The following is a 24,527-nucleotide window of genomic DNA, read 5'->3' on the forward strand; positions in this document are numbered from 1 at the left end:
CACACACACACACACACACACACACACACACACACACACACACACACACACACACACACACACACACACACACACACACACACACACACACACACACACACACACATTCACATTCAGGAGCTGCATTGACCAAAAGTATTTTTGCAAGTGTCAATTTCCAAAAACATCCATTCCTTCCATGAAAACAATCTGCATGTGAGAAAAGGTATAATGGTAAGTTTATATGGGACAAAAAGCATGTTACTTGTGCAATAACTTTAATTGGTTGGATGCTACAGTCCTACAGTTTCATTTAGCAGACACTTTCGTTCAAAGTGACGTACAACACAAGCAAGAATTTAGACAGAGGGAAAAACCTAATTGGTGCGACAAAGTGCCACAAGTTGATGCATCCACAAGTACTGAAAAACTGAAAGGTAGGGTCTGCAGGAAATTTGGTTACTTGTTTGTAAGCACAAATTCAAACTGGGCTCCTCCTTGAATCAGTGCCAGCAGCAGCGCACATCCAATTCCTCAATCCAAAGCTACGTGAACGAACTCATCAGCCAAGCAACCACATGCTGCATCTTGTCTCTTCGTAGGAGAGACTCAAGAGCCAACACCTGACTTGGAATATTAGCACAAGCTAATCACTTAGTTAGTGCAAACATTCCAAGTTATCTTACACAAACCTGGTTAAAAGAAAGCCAACTTGCATCACTCTTCATGAGCTGCTCTCAAAGTGCCTGTAAGCGAGTGAAAGTGGAGCCAAGCTTCACACTTGTTTAGTAAAAGGCTTTAATTGTTTGGCATTTGGTTTTACTTTAGTTGTGTTTTTCTTGCTCTGTGCTATGTCCAGCACACGCAAAGTCACTTCCACACTGGTTGCGCTGTGATTGGCTGATGTAACTATGCTCAACCTCCACCCAGGGACATCCCGATGCAACCAAAGCATCAACATACAGGCAGAGGAGAGCGTTCAAGGCAGACAGAGACACTGACACACATTTATAGAGACTAAGAAGTGACGATTGAACAGATTAATTCCTGTAGGAGTTGAAATTTAATTTCTTCAGGAAAATCTTGTAGACGCTACCTTTAAGGATATGTTCAAACTCAGCACTGTGTACCCTGGTAAATTAACACACAAACTAAAAAGTGATTAAAGGTTCAGTTCACCAAGACACACACATAACAATGTGGCACCGTCAAGAAAGTATTTAAGAAGTTAGGACTTCCGGTCAACGGCCGCATGGAGTAGATGCAACGCACGAGAGCTCCTGCCCAATCTGCATGCTTTGCACTCGTTTTCTCCTTTAATCTCAAAACCGGGAGATCCATACTGAACATTATAGCTCCTCAACTGAAATCTGCTTTAAAATGACATCACACCGCAGCAAGTCTGCGAAAAAAGACGACCAAACTAATAACCTAACCATGGTGGCTATATCTGAGCTACTTGACCAACACAGACAGGCCCTGGCTGCCGACTTTAAAACTTCCTTTAACTAGTTGGAAAGTAAAATCGACCAGGTCTGTTCTACGGTTGACGAGCATGGCCAGCGCCTTTCCTCTCTCAAGCTCGCATCCGAGGACCTAAGCCAGCGTGTGACGAAGCTTGAGAATGTCTGCTCCGGCCTAAGAGACAGCAACATCAGGCTAACGGCTAAAGTCGCCGATCTAGAGGGCCGCAGCAGACATTGTGCAATCAAGCCAAAGTCTAAGAAGCTTTACTTTTTTTACTTGCTGTATGGTTTGGCCATTTACTTGAATATTCATTTCAGGATTATCTGAAACTCTATGCTTGGAACCAAATATGATACTCATTGTTGTTGATATATTTAGAATAAGTTTATTTGTTTTAATCCGATTATATATATAATATATAATTCATTGATCTCACACAACAGAACCTGATTAAGCTCTGAACATGTAGGGGCTGCATAATACAGAGTAGAATCATCAGCAAACACGGTGTGATGGCCAGGGCCACACAGGGGTTAACAGTTCCACTCAATTCATTCCTCAGTTAGTTAACCACACTTTTTCTTTGCAATGAACCAGTGACACATTAGGTTGCTTTAACATTAGTTTATTTCAGAATTTAGTCTTACATTGTTTAAATTTAGCACACACATTTTCACAATGCAAGATTAGACACATTTCTGTTGGACTAACCATCATTTCTTTGTTTTGAGTTACCTGGCTGCTGGGGAAGGGCACTTCCTGGAGGGCAGGGCCAAGGGCAGCCAATGCTTTTATACTGGAGGCTGTCAAATTGGAAGAGTCCAACTGTCCCGATGTCACGGGGGGTAGTTTTGTATTAGGTTGCACATTGTCTTATTTTGTTTTCCCCTTGTGTTTGAATTGGTTTGGCCAAACCACTACATAAGTTGTCCTGTTGTTTCATTGTGTTAGGTCTATTTGTTATGTTCACACCTTATGTTCAGTTTGAGTTCAGTTATATTAAGTTGACCTCCTTTATAGGCCGAATTGTTAGCAGCATGATATTTACAGTTCCTTTTCTTGTTGGGTGAAATAAAAAAAGAACTCACTTTTTCAAACAAAGAAACTCCTTTGTTGCGTCCTTACTGCTTGGTCCCTGACACACGGTCAATGTAGCATTACTGAGTACATATGGCATATTATTAGTAAAAATTCAAAACAAAAGTCTAATGTATTGTTTCTAATGTTTCTTGTCTTATAGACCTTTAATGCCCCCTAAACGGCATATCTTGTGATGGATGTTTCTGTTTTAGCCTTATTTGTAGGCTTAAAATAGGCTTTCACCATGATGACTATCTTAGTCAGGAAGTTAATGTTTGTGTGTTTGTTGTTTTGTGTATTTATTTTTATCTTTACTGGTGCAGATGTTACGTCATGATGATGATTGTCCACAGGTGCGATCGCCACTTCCTACCTTCGACGTCCTGCCCCTTTGATTAAACTGTTTGCCTGATGAAGGTCTGAGACTGAAATGTTGCAAATAAATTACTTTCTTGCAAGTTAGACAGTGTGCGGGAGTCCTCCTTCCTGTTTGAACTTTTCTTAAAATTTGCTTTTTTAATCCTGCATCTTTACTCAAAGAAAGTGGACAGATCATTAAATTTTGTAAGCTGGAACGTTAGTGGCTTGAATCACCCTGTTGAGAGGAGGAGGGTTTTTTCCAATATAAAACTATATAAAGCAGCATTTTTTTTTTTTTTGCAAGAAACACACATTTGTGGTTCTGACATTACTCGCCTGATGGTGCAATGGACGGGGCAGCAGTTCCACTCCTCATTCCAAGCAAAGGCCAGGGGGGTTGCAATACTTGTAGGCCAGAGTATTCCTTTCGTGCCTCAGTGTTACGTCAGATGCTAATGGTCGTTTTATCATTGTCTCTGGGAAGCTGTATAATACAATGGTGGTTCTTGCCAATGTTCATGCTCTAAACACTGCCCTCCCGGATCTGAGCTTATACTGCCATATACTTGGGGGGGATTTCAACTGTTGGTTGGGCCCTATGCGAGACCGCTCCTCTTCCAAACCAGACACCCTACCTTTACTCGGATTGACTACTTTCTCATTGACAACGGACTGATACCTTCGGTGTGATCATGCACTTGTCAAAGCATAGTGGTGTCAGATCACGCCCCTATTGTGTTATCTTTGGTGCTACCTGGCCTCCCTCAAGTCAAAAAACATCGGCATTTTAACCCAACTCTCCTGTCAGACAAGGATTTTGTGAAATTTATGAAAGAACATATATCTTTCTTCTTTAAGACTAATATCTCCTCGGAAACATCAAGCCTAACTGTCTGGGATGCTCTCAAGGCGTATCTTTGGGGGCAAATCATTTCTTTCTCTGTAAATATGAAAACGAGGGCCCACAAGGAGTGCTTGGATCTGGCCAGCCAAATAAGGGAAATAGATAAACAATATGCCCAAGACAAAACCCCCCCCCTAATTTGTATAAGATGCGTGTGGAACTTCAAACCAAATTTGACTTGGCCTCAACCTATCCCATTGAACGCCAACTCTTGAGAAACAGGAGTCTGTTTTATGTTCATGGTGATAAATCAGGGTCATCCATCCATTTTCTATACCGCTTATCCTGTTTTGGGGTGGCTGGAGTCTATCCCAGCTGTCATTGGGCGAGAGGCAAGGTACACCGTGGACTGGTTGCCAGTCAATCGCAGGGCTGACACATAGACAGACAACCATGCACGCACACACTCTCACCTAGGGACAATTTGGTGTGACCAATTAACCTGGACCTGGACTGTGGGAGGAAGCGGGAGTACCCGGAGAGAACCCACATAGGCACGGGGAGAGCATGCAAACTCCACACAGAAAGGCCCACCGGGCGAGGTGGGGATTTGAACCGGTGACCTTCTTGCTGTGAGGCTGCAGCACTAACCGTTGTGCCACCGTGAAGCCCCGCAAAGGGTCATATTACAAATATTAAAATGGAAGATGACAATGTCACTTCAGAGCATGCTAAGATTAATGATACTTTTGGAATTATTATTCCCAACTGTACACCTCTGAATTCCCAAACAATAATAAAATATTGGATTATTTTTTGGACCAACTAAATATTCCCACGCTTTCCTCTAACAGTAAAATGAGGCTAGATGAACCCATAACAAAAGAAGAGATAGATGCTGCTATTTCGTCATTGCAGTCTGGAAAATCCCGGGACCCGATTTTTTAAGGTATTTTCCTCATTACTCTCACCACAACTTAGCATAGTGCTGTCCAACTCATTCAAGCAGGGTAAACTTCCAGCTTCATTTTATGAAGCATGTATCACTGTCATTGCAAAAAAAGATAAGGATCCGACAGAGTGTTCTTCATACAGACAGATTTCTTTACTTAATGTTGATGTTAAAATTTTGGCCAAGGTTCTGACCTGAAGATTAGAGAACCTCTTACCATCGATCATATCTGAAGACCAAACAGGCTTTGTTGGCTAATCAGCTGGTTAACTCTACCTCACTCTGTGCCTGACACCGCTTGTTACAATTTAAAGTAGTACATAGGATCCACATATCCAATATCCATATAGAATATCTTGCTATTATTCAGATGTGGATCCATATTGAGACAAGCCTAAGAGAGAGGAAGCTTCCCTTTTTCACATGTTCTGAACATGTCCCTGCTTGGAAAATACTGGAGGGAAGTCTTTCAAACGCTATCCTTGATTGTCGGCTTGAGTACAAGGCCTGACCCTTTGATCGCTCTCTTTGGTACCACAGACACTATTGATGTTCACTTGACTCGTGCTAGATGTAGAACCCTGTCCTTTGCTTCTCTCCTGGCCAGATGTGGAATACTGCTAAGGTGGAAAGATGCTGCCCCGCCCACTCATGCTCAGTGTCTGAGAGATGTTAAGTCTTGTTTAAACCTTGAAAAAATACATTACTCAATTTGCAATTCCAAAGATAAGTTTCAAAAAGTTTGGGGACCTTTTCTGGAATACTTTCATAACCTACAAACTAGCTAGAGACTGGATATTCACTCACGCTTAACTTTTTGACTCTCAATTCAACATCACATGTGTATAGTCCATCTTTTATCTGGGGTCTCTCATTAGTAAATGTGGGGGCTCATAACTTATAATAATATATAACTCATACTTACTTTCTATGGCATTTATCTTATTTGATCTCTCTCTTTTTTTCTTCTTCCTGGAATAAGTCTGGCTCGGAGACGTTAGGTGGGGTGGGTGGGTTTGAAAAGTTCTCTGTTTTGTGTTTTTTTTTTTGTGTTTTTTTTTTTGCTTTTTCCGTCTTCTCTTACTCTTACAGAGTAAGAGAAGAGTAAGTGTAAGTGTACACTCTCTACATTTACTCTGCATTCTCCTCCACTTCCACCACTCCCCCACACTCTCCCACATCCCACATCCCACATCCTCATCTGTCATGTCTCTTACTCATCTCTCGTCTTCATTTTGCTCCTATCCTCTTGAATTGTTCTTCTCTCTAAAGAGACAAGAGAGGCTGGGATCAATCATTTTAGAGGCAACAGTACATAAAACATTAGAATGAAAAATAAATTTAATCTTATAATAACATTAAAAATCCTCATCAGCTGATATGAACTTCTGGCTTCAACCTCCACCTCCACTCCTCCTCACCACTTCTTCTCTCCTCACCTCCTCACCTTTCCTTTCCTCATCACTTCTTCTCTGTTTTTCTATTTTTTTTTCCTTCTCCTCCCCACCCTCCCCTCTCCTTTCCACATCACCTTACCACTCCTCAATCCCCTCAGGACTCCTTTCCTTTCCTATCATCTTCTCTCCTATTTCCTCCTCTGCTCCTTATCTCTTTGCACCTTTCACCTTCCACCTCTCTCCTCCTCTTCTTTTCTTCCTCATCTCCTCCCCACGTTCCTCATCTCAGCTCAGCAGGGTTACAGACGCACTGTAGTCCTCTGTGCTGCTGAGGCTGTTGGTGGTCACAGTTTCCTGGTCCTCATCACTGTCATCACCATAATACAGATCCAGGGGAACGCTCATCGGCCCTGAGCTTTGAATCACCCCCAGGCACCCAGCTTTGAGTTAAACAAGCTTTTTTCCTTAATAACAATACAGAGTAATTACACACAGCAAGTAAGCACACATGTATTGGAAGTTTTCCCCCAGGGAGATGAACCGATCCTGCAGGATTTGGCTGGCTGTTGCTGAACAAGTATCAAACACCTTGAATTGAATGCAGATGAAACAAAACAGTATGAAAACCTGAAGCCTTTTATTTTAGCATTCCCTCTTACGGCCAATATGTGTGAAATAAAATTTTTAAAAAAGTAAAATCTGAGCCCCAATAATGGCTCCTTATTTGGCCAAGTGGTCTGCATGTGTCTAGTGAATCAGGGAACTTTGTATTCAATGTGGAAGAGGCTGCTTTAGGCTGTGGCCAGAAAGCCACTGGTGCCTGTGATGCCAGTATCCTTTCAACAGCAGATGGAGGTCAACATAGATAGGCCCTTCAGGCTTGCTAGTACTTAGGTCTTGAAGGTACTGGATGGCTAGGAAGGCTTTGGGGTTTGAGTTGGTTGAAAGAAAAACGAGGCAGCTCAGGCAGGAAAGGCATGGGAGAGGCTTCCATTCAAAATTCTTGAACCTTGGCCCAAAGAAAAAACAGGCTGGTTAAGTGGGAAAGAATGGGAGAGACTCTCATTCAGGGCTATTTCAAGCTACAGGACATGCACATACCAACAAAACTTTTTTTTTTTTCTTCTTTTTTTAAAAAATCTGATATGGCTTTGTCTCAGAGATTCCACACACAAGTTATATTAAATAAACATCTTATCAATTACTTTTTATAAATAAAGCATAAAATGAAATAGTCATATCAGAACTGTTCACAAAGACTGTGACAAACCTCATAATGTTGTTTTACTGGTTAAAATACATCTCTGTCTTTCTTGTTTAGTTAAGTTCATAGATAATTTGCTTAAGTTTAAAACTTTTGAATGAATTCTTGTGAAAAATGTCTTGACTAAACTGCAACATTGGACAATGCTTCAGGAATAGAGATGAGTCTGAAACGATCATCATGCCAAGTTCAGTAGGCTACATGCAGATAAAAATCCCTCTTCCCAAAGATATGGGATGAATCATGCTGTGAAACTGTGTTAACATGATGACTCTTGTGAAAAATGAAATCCCCTGCCAACATATAATAATGTATAAAAAATTCACCACAACCGGTCATGCGATAAATTCCAAGACATTTCAGGGCTTGCGGGGAAGGTGTACACCCTCTATGTCAGTCTTTTTCAACCTTGGGGTCGCGACCCCACATGGGGTTGCCTGGAATTCAAATGGGGTCACCTGGAATTTCCAGCAATTGATAAAAAAAAAAAAAAGATAAAAAAATACTAATATATTTTTTTAATGATTGAATAGGCCTATATATTTCATTTAAATCAAAACACCACACATTTAAAAAATAAAATAAAACAAGCTTGTAGATGCAGTACATAATGTCTATGAAGTCAAAGTACCGCTCTCGACTGGATGTTACGTCGGAGATAAGATGCGCTCTTTCCACCGCAGCACCTGACTTTGAAAACACAAAAACACAAATAAACGGACTCCCACCGAGAGAATCTGATATTGGTCTGCATTCATGCTTTATTTAGAGAATTTTCAGCGCGTTACTTTCACACAAAAACACAGCTAAATAAGGCTCTAGTTCTCATCGTGTCGTAAAACGGCGCTACCTCCACTGCAGAGCCACAGCTGGCTATGAGGCGCTCGCCGCTTAGTGTATCAGTCCGCGCGCACGGCGTGCCAGATATAAACAAAGGCAGGTGGTCTGCCAGGACGGAGACATGATGAGAACTAGAGCCTTATTTAGCGATGTTTTTGTGTGAAAGTAACGCGCTGAAAATTCTCTAAATAAAGCGTGAATGCAGACCAATATCAGATTCTCTCGGTGGGAGTCCGTTTATTTGTGTTTTTGGTCAAGTAAAATAAGGCCCCGTCTGAGTGCAGAGGAAACCGGCAGAGGAGCAGGGAGGGGGTGTTGGTGCGTGCGCCCTGGGCTTCTGCTGCACAAAAACACTGCTGTAGGGGTAATTTCTGCCCTAAACCTTGTGATAGGACCCAACTTGTTCCATCCCGGAGTATCACTTTAAATATGGTGAGTTGAGAGAGACAGTCACGATACATAAAAGACACAAAAAACTCTGAAGCTGAAACTGAAGCACTGTGGTTTATCTCTAAAATGTTCATTGTTGCTGGTTTAAGATGCTGCAGCTCTTTCATAATTAATTGAGTTATTTGTTAAGTATTAATTTGCAGCCTTGTATATCCTGACTAGGGACATTAAAATTATGTATATCGAAAACTATTACATGAACAAAAACATTATTTTTTAGAAAAAAACTTGTTTGTTTTAGGTGTCTGGGGTCGCCAGAAACTTGTGATGTAAAACTGGGGTCACAGCCCAAAAAAGGTTGGGAACCACTGCTCTAAGTGCACGGGTTAGGGCTTGACATTGGAGGTCTGTACTGCTGGCCACTAGACGGCGGTAAAGCCTTGGTGAGTCTGAAAATAAGTCCAACAAAGAAGAGCTCGACCAACAACGTTTCAGTTTGTGCAGCAGCTTCATGAAAGTGGAGGAAAACACCAGTAAGTGGTCGAATTAACGTTGCAGTGTGTCTCTGGAGAGAGATGAATCATTTTCAAATGACTGGTGTCAGAGGGAAAGCGTCTTTCTTCTATCTTTTCAGTTGAATAACGCAGTTTCTTTATTTAAACTGTAAACGGTTGGTTGGCACGCGCTCCTCACAGGACGCTAACTTCGCTAGTTAAAAACGTAAACGGCACGTTGACATTACCTTGTACCAGGTAAACCTGATCTTTCAAAATTCAGACTTTAACAAAAACATGTTTTCATGCCTATCATTTGAGAAACAGCCTCACGGTATGTTCCGATATGGTCATTAATGTGAACGGTATTGCTCCAAAACTATGGTTGTTAGATTATTGATTGATCTGATACTTTTACAGATAATAGCAGTTTCATCATTGAAGGCTTCATGAGAATTCTTAACAAATCATCTCTACAGTTATTGATATAAACACGTGTTGCTGGTAAAAATCATGGTTAACCCCAAGATATTTAGTTTGTTTTGAATCAGACAGAAAAAAGGCAAGAACCCTAAAAACTGGAAAAATGTAACAAATATTTGTGTGATTCGTGAAACTGGCCAAAAAATCAATTAGAAAACAAACTGGATTTTTATTTAGACTTCCTAGAAGCTCATCCTAACATATCCAGGTGTATTTGTTAAAGCAAAAGAGTGGTGAAGCATCCGCACAACAGTCAGTTTATATTATTACAAATCCCAGTGTGAGTATAAAGGCACAAAAAAGATTCAACCAAAGTGTGGATTTGGGGTATTTTACAAAATCAAAAAATCTATATAGGTTGTGAAACCTCAGAAATATTGATTTCATGCCTATATGCAAGGTAAAAAAAATATTTATTTCTATTCTCAAAACACTTTCGATCCTATCTCTTTTCATTTATTCATGACACAGAGATGCATTTGTAAAAGACCTGGCCTCCAAGGAAATAAGTGTGTGTCAGGACATGTCAAGAAACGTCTGGACTTGTACAGAAGTATTTCACCTTTCTTAAGAAACACTACAATCCAAACACACAAGAGCTACAAAAAATTCTCATAAAGTAAGCTAATCAAGGAACTGAAGTTTAAATGGACTGACAGAAAAAAGAAATAGATTTCTGTTGTTTTAAATTAAAAACAAGGAAGAAAATCCTGAATTTGTTTTGGAGCAGGTAGATGTTTTGTTAAAGATGGCCAAATTACAAGTTTTTGCTCGATTGTTTATTTGCTGTGGTTTTATTTTATTTTAGGTACTGACAGAGACTGAACATGGCAACGCCTGTGTCTGTTCTCCGCCTGCCCAAAGGACCAGATCCAAACAGCCGTGGATTCGATCCCAAATCACCTCGCTACATAGCCCTGTGCCGTACCTCCATCCCCACTTCTGCTGAATCGCAGTCCGACTCAAAGCAGCTGACGAATGAGCAGCACGCGCGATCTGTGCTGAGGGAGAGCTTCCTCCGATGTCTCCTTTCAATGACAAGCAAGAAGGTTCAGTTCAACATGTATGAGAAGGTAAAGGTGGAGGCCACATTTGGAGCGTCCGACATTGATGTAATGAACTTTCAGGTATCGGACCTTCACACTCCAATTGGGGTGCAAAAAGAGGCACTAATAAGGTGTCAGGATGTGATCTCATTCACTTTTGATGTATGAACATTAATGTATGATCTCAGAGTTAATAGATGTAGGTGAGCATTGTGGGTGTGCATTGCTGCTTTCAAACCTGGTTTGGTAGGTCAGCCTGTCATGCAGCTCAGTGTGATGGAACTGTCGGACACAATATGCAGTACCAATTTTCTACCACAAGAGGGAGCCCAATATTTGCATTTGGATGGCAAAGCCTGGCGTGCGCTTGTTGAGGCTTTCACAGAGATTTGAAGGTGACGATGGGAGAATCATGACAAAGTAAACATGAAATTGTTATGAAGCCTTTCAACCCAGTGGGTCAAGGAATACTTCTGTTTTTTTCTATTCGTATTTCTGTCTTTGTCCCTAATTTCTACAGTCTTTCTGTAGACCAGAAGCACTGTTTTGTTTCTCAGTAATGGTTAAGTACGACTACACTTGTGCTGGAGTTGATTGGTTAAAGCCTTCATAAGTTGTCAAAATGCTCGAATGTACTTTAAATGTTCTGTGTACTTTTGCACTTCAACCAAATTTTGCTTTGCGTTTGAAATAACAGGACTTTGTTACAAATAAAACAGTGTTTTGCAAATTATAAAGTCACAAGTATTCAGTCATATTGCTTTCATCAAAGAAAAAATACATGCTGTCCATACCACATTGACAAAATATGTAAAGAAAGAAAGAATAGAATTTAAAAGCACAGATACTTTCCCTTCATTACCTGTTTGGAGGAAGTTTTTTCTGAACTTTTTAGGAGATGTCTGCCTTATCTCTTTGTCAGAACATCCTCAGTGAAATTTCCGAGTATTACTACAGTCGAAAATACCAAAAAGCTCACCTTATGTTGATTAGTTGACTCACTTCATCACTTTCCTGTCATCAAAATTGCACAATTGTTTTGTGTTAATGTTACTAAAGCTCTTGCTGTAGCAGATTCATTGTGCCATAACAAAGCTGTCTGCAACTTTTTATTTTTTTAGAAAAACTTAAATATCTGGCAACATAGAGATGATACTTTGGGTTATGATAGAAATTGTGTGGTTTTTTTTTTTGGGAGATAATGCTTCTCACAGGGGTAGAATAATGTCTCAGTCTTGTCGTCTGACTAAAACTAAACTCTGACCTTCCTGAAGCCAAAGGAGAACTTTAGTGAAAGCTCATTAGTTAAATACACTAAAGGCAGAACTAGAAGTTTTTTCTGGTTTATCGGATTTTCAAGTAAAAAGTGTCCTGAAGTGATACGTCTCCTTGTTCCATGTTGTGAAAAACGATGCTTTTCTTTTTCAGTCTCGTACGCTTCTCTAAAAGTCTTCATAGTTTTGACAGCTCAGACAAAAGCAAAAACACATCTGTAAATTCTCTTTGCATAATCTTTGTGCATGTCTCTTTACAGTCATTTTGTCTTTGTTGTCAATTTAATGACTCAAACTTTGTGGGTTGAGCTCCAGCCTGCATCCATCCATGGCTTTTAGACAATTCAACACACAGTCAGAGAAATGTAACAAATTTTTACTGTCACAGAGTGGCATTTAGATCCGTAACAGAGTAAAAGGCTATTATTTATGCTGAGATCTTGTACAGATCTGACGTACAGCAGTACATGTCTCAGAACAGTTGAACAGGAAGTTTACATCTGATTGCAGCACAGGTAGTTAGCCTGTTATTTTAATCTTTGGTCATAAATACAGTCCCGAATGGGGCAGAGGCAGGGGCATCAATGGTATTTAATCTTCTTAAAAGGTGTATTTTGCAAGTTCTCAATAAGTCATTTTGTTTGAGTGCCATTAGGGAGTCGTGCTGTGCCTGTGTCTCTCTCTGTACCTGAATTATCTGACCACTCAGCGGAGACAGTCATCAATGAGGCAGTGACTCATCCCCGCTTGCTTTCCTTTTCTCTCTCCCACTCTCGCCCTCCCTAATCCAAAATATGACTTAAACCCAGCATGACGTCATCCTGCCTGTGTGATTCAATCAGGAAGGCCTCAAGGACAACCAATGTTAATTTCATAAACACAGGCAGCTTGCTGCTGCTCTCTAACCAGCAGCCCTCAACTCCCTCAGTTCTCACTCTCACCTCTGTGATGATCCATCACATCAGCAGGAGCACAGACAGAGCGTAAACACATGGCTTTTTATTTTCTGACACTTCTTTCCTTGTACAAACATGACTCCTTCAAAATCTCACCAGCTCTGTATTAAGTAGTCAAAATAAGTCCCACAGCAACAATAAAAGCCGTGTACGTACATATGCAGCTGGTATTCTGTCTTTCCAGTCCATCTATAGCAAAGCAACAGACAGTTCCTTTTTGAAGTGCATGAATTTAAATATTTCCCTATGAAAATGTTACAAACATTTCTTTTCTTTTTTATTTTGATGAATTTATAATGTTGTGCTGCTTCAAGTGCCCAAAAATTGATGTTGAAAAAATACAAAAATGAGGGATTCTGGCCCTGGTCTGATGAGATGTTGACTCCACTAGACCTCTGGTGGTTTACTGTGTACTCATATCTGGCACCAAGAAGTGAGCAGCAGATCCTTTAAGTCCTACAAGCTGTAACATAGAGTCTCCATGGACCACACCTGGTTGTCACATCGCACAGACATGATTGGATTGGTCTGGAGAAATTGGTGACAAAGTCAATACCTGCAGCTTGTTGTGATTTTCTTCATATCCGATGAACCTTTATATTGGTATAAGTGTTAACTTTTACTTTGACTTCTTGACAGCAGTTTTGGGCTCAAGCGGCGTTTCTGTACACAGTTTCTGTACAGGTTTTAATCACTTAAGATCGGGAACCCCCAAAATAACAAGTTCACTTTGACAGTATGGCTCTGTTAAAGGAAATCACTGCGACCCTGTGATAATGATGGTGAATAATTTGGGATCTTTTAATTAATACATCAGAAGAATAACAGGCCTTCTTTGCGGCTACAGAAACAATCCTCACTGACCCTGAGTTTTTGAAGTGAAGTGTCATGAACCTGAGTTAGCGTCATGCCCTCTCATTTGTAACCCTGCACGCGTACAGCCTGTCTCAGTGTTATCTACTCTCACTGTTTGTCTTTCCTGACCGCCTGCTTCTCCCTGATTTCAGTGGAAAAACATTCCTGTCCTTTAGTATGCAAGTGTATATGTGTGTGTGTGGGTGTGTGTTTGTGTGTCACAGTTATGATGGCACGTGGAATCTGTCCTGTATAATACCGCCAAGAGGAAGCACATTCCGCTCCTTCCTGTTTGTGGCCCGTTCTCACTTCCTGTGAAGTGTCTGATAACTGACACAACCACTTAATCACCATTTCACCCAAAGTGTCCTGCCAGAGGACTAGAATAATTGGACATTGACCTCATAGTTTTGTTTTAGACATTTTCCGAGGATATGATAGTTGTTATGGAGATTAGATTCACTGTAATGAAAGTGGGGTTGGAATTGTATCAGATATTTAGATAGATGGTCATATACTGTATGCGTAAAAAATGGAAACCCTGTGATGCTAGATCTTCCTGAATCTGAGTTAACTGGCAGTGAGTTGAATCCCATTCTGTTTTAGCCTAATCCACAGCTCTGTGGTGATTAAAACACTTTGAAAATTTTCTTTATTTACACGTTTAACTTGTGTTTTCCAGCTTAATCAGTCAGGCTAGGTGCACGTGTATGCCTGGCTTGTAAGTGGCTTGTATCCTAGCACCCAAAAGCTTCAGATAAATGATTCTGTTTGGATGAGTGAAGTCAGAACAGTTTGATATGTTAAGGGCTGTGAGGACCAAGGTTATAATAGTTTTGGATTTGTCATTACAGTTTAGTTTTAATTAGTTTTAGAGTGGGCATTCTAGTTTTTATTTAGTTTTGATTTTTGCAACAAGGCTTAGTTTTAGTTTAGTTTTAGTTTTTTCATACCTTATTAACCAGGTGCGGGATTCAAAAAGGTCAGAGTAAATATTTTGTCATACTGTTTATTTTCCAGTCCAACATAGTGCTCACTGCTCAGTCAATGCTGATACTGAACTGTTGGCTGCTGTCTTCAACACAAGAAAATAATATAAACTGAATATAAAAAATATAAACATAAATTATATGAAACAATATAATATGAACTTTAATAATTAGAAACTTTCACTCTGTAACGATAAAGTCAGACTCACATGAAATTAAACTATTACAGATGCTCTGATTCATTGCTCCACCACGTTTGGTCGCAGCACAGCCAGTCAGTGCAGTAAACAAGCATGTCTCAGTATGTCGCTATGATGGTGCTGTACGGCACTGACAACTGCCGAAAACTGTCGTAAAATTGGTTGGGAAAATGTGTCTGATTAATTAAAATCCCAAAGGCTATTAACATTGTCAGAAACGATAACTAAGGACATTTTGTCTTTAATTTTGGTTAGTTTCAGTTAGTTTCGTGAACACAAGATACAGTTTTAGTTTAGTTATCGTTTTTGTTTTCTTTTCTAGTTTTTATTAGTTTGAGTTAACTGCAATGTATTTTAAATTTTAGTTTCCGTTTTTAGTTTCGTTTTAGTTAACTATTATAACATTGGTGAGGACTACCCATTAGGCATCAGTTGTAGTGACACCTGTGGCCAAAACCAGTAGCCACTGTTTCTCATTACCTACTGACGCCAAGGCTTCACTCAGAGTGTGAATTTGTTTTGGAAATATTTGTTTGTTTGTCGTAATGAAGCGCTGTTGTTGTGATACGTGACAACAAGTAAACTGTGTTGTCTCTAATGTAGCATCATTTAGTGAACAGAAGGTGAGCAGACTATCTGTTCGGAGTAACTCACAGCTCGGTGCTCTAAGACATGTCTGTCTCAGAAAACATAACTTGTGTACATAAATTGTTAGTGAACCTTATTAATGTCCTGCCTGTGCTCACCAACTACTTTTTGTCGCGTGCTCAGTGACTGTCCTGTTTGGATCTCTTCTGCTCTTCTTTCCTTTTTTCTTAGAGCCAGTTCAGCTCCAGAGTCTTCCATAAGTTTTAAATCATGTATTTAAGTCGAGACTATTTCAGGATCTCTTATATGAAGTCCCCAAAATGCCTTAATGATGAGGTATTTTCAAGGATGGGAAATGGTATTTTCAAAAAAAGGGTATTCAAAATGTTTAAAAGGAGGAGTCTTCCACGCACTGATAATTCTGCATCTGAAAAAACTGTACAAATCATTGATGACTACATTTCTCCGAGCACAACACAAGGTGAAATGAACCGTTACCGTCTTCCTGGAGGTGTTTTTGAAGCAGCCAGACAGGCAGACAGGAGAGGGTAACAGCTGAGTCATGGTCAGTCCCCAGACTTGTTTGAGTTGCCGTCATGGGGGAATGTTGGAGCAGCTCCAGTGATTGTGAGGGCCAGGCGCTATGTGGCAGCCTCACTTCCCCGACTCAAGTGGCCAGGGAGATAAAGAGGCTTGCCAGCAGCGGCCCGAGTCTTAAACATAAACAAACACTTTGACTGTGAACATATTGAAAATACAATGTACATTTAGAGTGCAAAAGCATAATGAGCCGATTTACTTTTGCCTGATGGAACAAAATATTTGTGTATCTTCATTTTATCACATGATGACTTTAGATGAAATCGCTAAATGTTCCTGTATATGTCCAATAGACATATAGGCACAGAAGTTGTGTGTGATCTAACAAAACAACACAGGTCTAGACAGGAAAACATATGAGGAGGAAAAGGAAGTGCTCAGAATTAGCGTGAGATTAAAGTTATCTGTATTTATCTATAAGAGTGTGTAGACTCCATCGAGGTCCACTCCCTTTCCCACTGGAGTAAACACAGGAAGATGCTGCTTATTAGTGTCTGTGATGCTGAAGAACCCCAGATACCAGCACTGATCGGACAGATTCACCTTCTGCAACCACTGTTTTTGACGTATTGCAAGTAGCTGATCCATGCTGACCAGTTAGAATGTTCATTCCAGGGGTTTTATGGTTTAACACACACAAACTGTTATTTAAAGAGTTGTCTGCTTTGTATAATGAGTTCAGGAGCCACTGTATGGGAGGGACTCTGGTTCGACACTTGTTCTCACTGAAACACTTCAACAAATCATTTATAGTGTGCCTTGAAAATTGAGTCAATCATTTATGGACCTCAGAAAAAGTCTGGCTGTCTTGGCATGTGAGTAGACTTAGATTAATATCTAACAACCAAGCACGATTTATCTGAGTAAACCATATTCACTCTGAGTTCTATTTTTTTAACATTTCCCTGAAAAACCACACAGCAAAAAAAAAAAAAAACAGACTGTATATCTATTTGTCCGATGCCCCTCGGTCTACCCTGCTGTAAAAGTAAAGCCAAAATATGGTTCCCGGGATGTTGACCTGATGACTCACTTTTGAGGTGCAGGAAGGGTTTCACACACCGTCCAGTAGGGAAAGCATTTCATATATATTGCATAAAAATCAGAAAAAATCAGTCAGAGCACCTACACTGCCCTCAACTTACCAGTTGGAAATTCCGACCTCAGGGGTGAACAGTAATTAAGCTCCAGTTGTATTGTTTTTATTTAAGAGTTCCTGCTTAGTGGTTTTCGCAACAAATGTGCCATGTACATAGTATATGTTTATATACTGAAATATTGCTGTTATGGCAAGTTTTTCCGACTTGGTAGCTGGAACGCTTAACTCGGAGATGACGTCATTCCCACTCCCGACTGAGTACAAATGGAGCGTAGCATTCGTCTCGTGTTTTTGTGTTCTGAAAACTTCAGTTATTACCGAGGACAGGAAATTCTTAAAAATGACTTTTCAGTAGTCCTGGCTGATGATTCAACAGTTATTCAAGTGGTTCCTTGCCTCTCCAGCCTTGCAGTAATATGAAAAGACCCACTTAATGACTGCACAAAGTGTCAGGAATGCTGGTGGGAGATGATCTACTGTATGTATGGATGTGATCCAGGTATCCTGGGCTTACAAAGGAAGGTTAGGGCTTCACCTAATTAGTATTTGAGATTTATTTTTGTTTTACTGACACTGATGCTTTTTCCTATGATTTTTGTATCTTGTTTTGTTTTTATGAACTTATTGTCATTTAATGGCAAAAAGAAAACAGGTTTCTGGGGTGCAGATGGCCTAGTGGTCTAGGTCCTACCCCATGAGGTTCACCCTCGAGTGGGTGACCAGAGTTTTAATCTTTGGCCTTTTTTCCTGCATGTCATTCCCCACTCTCAGCCTGTTTCCTACTCCATCCACTGTCCCAACATCTCTAATCAAATGCAAAAGAGCAGAATAAATGAATGAATCAATAAATGAATAAATAAATGAATAAATAAATAAATAAATGAATGAATGAATGAATGAATGAATGAATAAATAAATGAATAAATAAATAAATAAATAAATAAATGAATGAATAAATAAATAAATAAATAAATAAATAAATAAATAAATAAATAAATGAATGAATGAATGAATGAATGAATGAATGAATGAATAAATAAATGAATAAATAAATAAATAATAGGTGTAACGGTTAGCGCTGCAGCCTCACAGCAAGAAGATCACTGGTTCCATTCCCAGCTTGGCCAGTGGGTCTTTCTGTGTGGAGTTTGCATGTTCTCCCTGTGCATGTGTGGGTTCCCTCCAGGTACTCCAGCTTCCTCCCAAAGTCCAAAAACCCGCTCATCAGGTAATTAGTCACTCTAAATTGTCCGTAGGGGTGAGTGTGTGCCGAGGGTGTACCCTACCTCTCGCCCAATGACAGCTGGGATAGGCTCCAGCCACCTGAACACGAACACCCCGAACAGGATAAGTGATTCGGAAAATGAATGAATGAAATAAATAGATAAATAAATAAGCAAAAGTAAGAAAACAGGTTTAAGTGGCACTACAACCTGTGTCTGGAGGCTGTATAACTAGCGGCATGTATAAATGTTAGAAAAAAAAAAACATTTTAAAGGTAAAAGTCAAATAAACTCTTTTTTTTTCAATCACTAAATAATTAAAAATTTCAGTACATGTTAGCGTCTTAGCAACTACAAATGAAGGGTAATTATTTTATTCAGAAGTGGTCTAAAAGTGGCAGAGTACTTCTGAGTGTACCCTTTTTTCCATTATCTGCTACTTCCTGTTTGCTAATAGGCAAATGTCCCTAAAAATGTTTCTAGTTTGCCATAAAACCAACTCAATAAGTCTACATCTCTTCGGATCACCTCTTTCCCTCGGTGGTTTCAACCTCACCCCACCCACTCACCCAGAACAGCTTAAAACACTCAAACTGAGTCATTTCACCTTCCTCAGTTTCCCCGTCTTGTTTTCTGTCTTCATCAAAACAACATTTCAACAGTGAACTCAGAGGCTGAAGTAATTGCTTATAATTTCATTTAGACACGCACTCACGTCCAGACACCAATCTCTATCTCAGCTTCACTCATTTCCTCCCTTCCTCTCCTTCTCCCTTTCTTTCATGCTTCCCTCCCCAAGAGACATGATTTACTTGTGTCAGGGACAAGGACATCTGCCTATTAGCAAGTGCCACTGACGTAGGCATTGCCATCCCCTCCTCCTTATTATCCCTCTTCCTCATCTGCCTTCTTCTCCTGCTCCTCCTCCTGCCTTACTCAAATTGGGGTCGCCAACCTGCTGGCTGGTGAATCATCGGTGGGACTCAAGCCGCACCGGGAGGAGGGGGCGCCGCCTGCCCAGGATACTTCCGTCCTCCTTCCCAAATTACCAGGGTAACCCGACATTGTCTGCTCTCTACTGTCACATCACTCTGTCGCACAAAGGGAGGAATAAAGAGAGAAGGAGAGATGGAATATGAATGAGGGGACGCAATGGTGTAAGGATTTTGGGACATGTGAAAGATACAGTAAAATGCTTACATCGGGGAACCACAGCTCAGCAGCTTCTCTGTCGACATCAAACAGTCATTGATGGAGTTATAATTTAGTCATCTCATAAACCACCACTTACTGCATGAACAAGGAAGACTGAAGATCCACAGAGATCAGTTCTTGGGACAACAACAGGTGGAAACACATAAATGTGAGAATTTAAACAGTTTCCTGTTTAAAAACATCTAAAAGAAGATGTTTTACCAGTGAACTCAAGTTTTAAGAGTGACGAGAAGGATGAAAGCTTGTGCTGATGAATTCACCTCAGTTTAGTGTGTGAGTATGCGGTGTAACCATGGCGATCCTTATTTTGGAAAATGTTCATTTAGTCCGACTATTGGTTGACCTAGCAAGAGGCTTCATTTAGCATTTTTTGGACTGTATCGCACTTCTACACTGGTCCTTGTGTACCTGCTGTGACAGGCACACGCTGGACAAGCAGTCCTTCTGAATGTGTGTGAAAGATTGCCAAACACCTGCAATGGGAATACATAAATTTAAAATGTCTGACCAAAACAAAACCTATATTTGTCAGTTTTAGAATAACTGAATTATTTGAGTTTGTCATTATACAAAAAAGGTTGTTCATGAACATTTTTTGTCATAATTCTTATTAACAAAATAAAAACTGGCAAGGCTTTAACATGAATTCCTTAATTATTTTGGACTTGATCGTCAACATTTTAATGCTACTTTAAGACTTGAATTTTAACATGAGGCTGCCTCTTGGCTTTAGCACAAGCAGAGCATATCAAAGTGTGAGCTGGCACCATGTGTCAAAAAAAAAAATCTTTACATGAAATCATTAAAATATGCATACAGTCTAAAAGATGATGCTCTTGAGTGAGATATAAAAACACAGGCGATTTGGCATGTTGATACATTCTATTCAAATTGCAGACCTTTACTCCATATGGTTTTAGAAAAGAAAATAAGACACATAAAAAGCAATTCTCTTATCCTCTAGATGCTCATAGCAATTAGAGTTGAGTTCAAATCCAACCATTCAATCATAACAGTGACAACTATGCAGCATCCCTGCTCTTTGTATTCACACACCATGAACCAAATAAAGCAGATACCTGCTGCTCCTCAGCCTCTGTGTGTGAAAGAAAATGTTTCTTCCACTTTTGTCATCTTGAGGCACTATAGCTGTGGTCTGACATTTATTTCATACTTAAAAGGTTGAACTTCATATACCAGTGGACGTCTAATACATGGCCTAATTTTAGCGAATTAAATTCAAAGCTCTCTTTCTGGCTGACTGGGGTCCTTCATCCAGGTCTACACTCCTTCTGCTTGTGAAAGACGCCTGGTGCTCCCAGCCCAGTGCGGCTCCAAATCTCTAGCCAAACTCTTCTTCTCTGTTGTGCCCAAAAGGTGGAATGAATTACCCAACTCTTTAAGATCTGCAGAGTCCCTTCCTACTTTTAAGAAATGTTTGAAACATTATCTGTTCAGGGAACAGTTGAGCATTTAAGCTCCTTCTTCTCTTTGTCCTCAGGGGCAGAATAAGTCAGAAGGTCTAAGACTCAGCTCTAAGTGAATTTTCAGCTCTAATTACTTAATTTTGTTGAAGGTTGAAGTATACTGTTGCAGCAATTAATTGTAGTTAGTTGGCTAGATTATTCTACATTAAAAAAAAGAATCTTGCACTTAATGGCAACACCTGCAGCCAAATAACTTGTAGCACTTTGTAGCACTAACTAGGTTTTATTTCTGTCTAAATTCTTGCTTGTGTTGTACGTCGCTTTGGACAAAAGCATTTGCGAAATGAAACCGTAGAGCTGTAGAAACAAAGGTTTATGTTTATGCTCCTCAGTTAAACTAAATGTACTCAGCACCAGGCTCTTGTTTGTCTTTGGCCCCACCAACGCTCAGTGTTTATAACCAGCGAAATGCAGAGAGCAGCAGGATTGTGTGTGTTTATATGCTCTCTCTGTCTCTGTCTCTCAAAGGCAAAAAGGTCAGCTTTGGCCCGGACCATCAGCACGTCAACTTGGTCGCAGCTTATTTGCTGATGCTATCAGTGAGCAGGAATCTGAGAAAACAGTGAGGTTAGATAACTAAATCTTTGTTCCATCTTTCTGTGCTCTGTCCCTCAAAACCTAAATCTGAACAGAACACTCACCCTCCTCTCTGCATCTTTCTTTATCTCTCATCTAGCCTACAGACCACTCTCTGTATGTCTCAGCCTTGCTCTCCCTCCCTTATTTCTCTGTGTTGGAGCATGTAAGACTTAAGTGGCCTTTTCTTCTTGTAAAACTGCCAGATATCTGTCCTTAAGCTCAGTCCTGTTCTCTTTGCAAAGATATCAATGGACACAGATGTCCTGCTTGGACAGACGGCCACATCCTGCCAAAGATAGAAACAGAGAGATGAATCATTGTATCGGTTTATTTAATAAGAGATGCTCATTCATTATAGTACAAAAAAGAAGATCAACAGGACGCATCAACTTATTGGATTCTAGAGAGGTTTCTGCAGTTGTTTTTTTTTTTTTAGATATCTTCTTTTTTCTTGCTCATTTTGTTTTCTTTAGAGAATCAGGAAATCAGTGTGACCTGCAGCCTGTTTCAGGTTGTAGGGAGTCTGAATTGCATGCATGCATGACACTGCAGGCCACACCTGGACACATCTGGGACTGGGGAGGGCAGCCCTACTCTGACCCTGACACATCTGGAGCTGACACACTCAGATAGATGCGTAAATAAAACACTCACACATATGTACGGTGTTTCTTCTTCATGGGAAATACACAAACGCAGATAGGCATGCACTCCCACACGCACACACACACACACACACACACACACACACACACACTGACCAGATGCAGCTGGTCCATCCTGCCATCTTATGAGTTGTGAGCCTGCCTTTTTATTTTATGTATAAAGGCAGACTCGTGTTTTATCACACTGTCTCAGGGAGAAATATGAGCAGGTGCTGCAGCTGTTGGAGCCACGTTTTGACCTCCCAGAAGAGCCCACGAACAGTGCAGGACAAAACATCCTGAATTAAAGCTTTGAGACTCTCTCCACAGCAAGCAAAGGAAACAAGATCATCCGCACTGGTATGAAATACATTAAGTCAATAACTGGTCTTTTATGTATCTTTCAACAAACTTAAAAAAGGTAACTTCAATAATACCTAAGGTCAATCATTTTTTTGTTCACATATTATAAAAAAGGAGTTAGGTGTGTAGGGTGTTTCTGTATATAACTTCTGTTAGTAATAGGGTAAGCTTAACTTTCTAGTACAGTGTATCATCTTCAACTCTTCAACAGTGTGTAGCTATATAACAACTAGAGAAACACTCAGAGAGCACAGACCTCCACCAAGCATATTGTGATTGTCACGTAACACTTTAGTCCTACTTTAATGTTATACTTCCTTTCAGCAGAATGTCTGCTACGATTTGGTGTTAGTTGCAGGTTTGTACAATAATTTGTTACCCAACAGTGTTGAAAATTATGATGACCCAGTACATATTTCATATTCTGGATCTTAGTATCCAGAATGTTGCCAGGATCTGGGTCGTACTTTAACATCCCTCAAAAATTATGGTGACCTTGTCTTGTATTCTTTAGCAAAGCAATCTGACCATTTATCGTGGAGTTATCTTACAATGACAAATAATTCTTTAAAAAATTGCTGGATCCAGATGGTGATCCAGATCACCTCCAAAATATAATCACTTCTTTCTTGTCTCATTTCGAACACTTCCTGAAAATTTCATCATGATCCATTCATTACTTTTTGAGTTATGTTCACAGACAAACTCTCCCAAAAACATAACCTCCTTGGCGGAGGTAATTACTGGACACCTATCTTCACAATCATACCACAGTTTAAAAAAAAAAAAAAAAAAAAAAAAGGAATATATTATTCCTGCTGCTAGCTATTTTTTCTTTATGTCTGGACAGCTAGCAGTTAAGATTCAGTCAGTACAGCCCTGTCCATGCCACTTATCATTACCTTTTTATTAAACTGCAAAGATTTCAAATCATGACGCAGAGCCAGGCTAAGTAAAGCTGCAGGTGTTCCTGTTTGGGTTTGGAAGCATGAAGTGCTCAGCGTTTCTTATTTTTAGTCTCATGAAGAGCTTTGCTGCTGGTGGGTTGAGTGGGATACTCGTTAGTTTATTTATTTCCAATGGCCAATTACCAGGGCAGGTTTGTGTCAACATGGAGGGCCAGCTTCCTGTTATTACTGACCACACACACACACACACACACACACACACACACACACACACACACACACACACACACACACACACACATCAATATAAAGACCTTTAGACCTATAATATATGCACTGTAATTGTATGCAGGCACGCAGACAGAGAAATGTGCTGTACATGCTGCAACCTTCTCTTACGTCTTCTTATCTCACTTACGCAAAATATCTCAGACTGCAGCAGGCCATCTTGAAAAAGCATTATAGAGGGATTCACAGAAAAAAAACCCAAGAAAAGATTCAGAACATCAAATAAAATCAATTTAATGTCAAATCCATCAAAAGTGAAGACTTCATGTCCATGCCAAAACAATGTGAAATGTGTCGTCTCCAAATAAATCCTTTTTACACATATTTGAGGATATGCAGTGTTTGGCTATTTGGACGCAATCAAGCCCCTGTGAGAAACTTCAGGTTTGTTTTAATTCTGGCGCCCCTTGTGGAAAAATATGGACTTTTGAGACTTGGTTTGTAAAACAATGTATGTATTTAGATATCTCAGTTTAGTTGAACTAAAAATTAAGCCTGTGTGTGTGTGTGTGTGTGTGTGTGTGTGTGTGTGTGTGTGTGTGTGTGTGTGTGTGTGTGTGTGTGTGTGTGTACGCACTTGAGTCCCGTCTGTCTCTGAGCACTGAATTACTGAATGAATCAGTGCAGCAGCAGTAGTAGTGTCTGGAGTGTGTAGGCGGCTGT

The 24,527-nt window shown here is 40.1% G+C and overlaps 1 protein-coding gene across 3 annotated transcripts; it reads left to right on the forward strand.

The window, feature by feature from the left end:
* Positions 1 to 8,983: 8,983 nt before the first annotated feature.
* Positions 8,984 to 11,701, forward strand: gemin7 (gem (nuclear organelle) associated protein 7). Of its 3 annotated transcripts, none has more exons than XM_074679910.1 (2): positions 8,984 to 9,106; positions 10,369 to 11,700. In XM_074679910.1, exon 2 carries the CDS (start codon positions 10,378 to 10,380, stop codon positions 10,762 to 10,764), a length of 387 nt encoding a protein of 128 aa, XP_074536011.1. In that variant the 5' UTR covers positions 8,984 to 9,106; positions 10,369 to 10,377; the 3' UTR covers positions 10,765 to 11,700. The 3 variants fall into 3 exon arrangements, with proteins under 3 accessions (XP_074536011.1, XP_074536010.1, XP_074536012.1); XM_074679909.1 differs by having other exon boundaries at positions 8,988 to 9,106; positions 10,359 to 11,677; XM_074679911.1 differs by lacking the exon at positions 8,984 to 9,106 and adding an exon at positions 9,115 to 9,325 and having other exon boundaries at positions 10,359 to 11,701.
* Positions 11,702 to 24,527: the final 12,826 nt, after the last annotated feature.

The sequence above is a fragment of the Halichoeres trimaculatus genome, unplaced genomic scaffold, assembly GCF_033239565.1.
Source record: "Halichoeres trimaculatus isolate MK-OKI-2021-1 unplaced genomic scaffold, fHalTri1.1 fHalTri1_scaffold_9, whole genome shotgun sequence".
Lineage (NCBI taxonomy): Eukaryota > Metazoa > Chordata > Actinopteri > Labriformes > Labridae > Halichoeres > Halichoeres trimaculatus.

Bases quoted from the DNA above. Each gene is read 5' to 3' on its own strand.
- gemin7 (XM_074679910.1), top strand. From the start codon at position 10,378: ATGGCAACGCCTGTGTCTGTTCTCCGCCTGCCCAAAGGACCAGATCCA.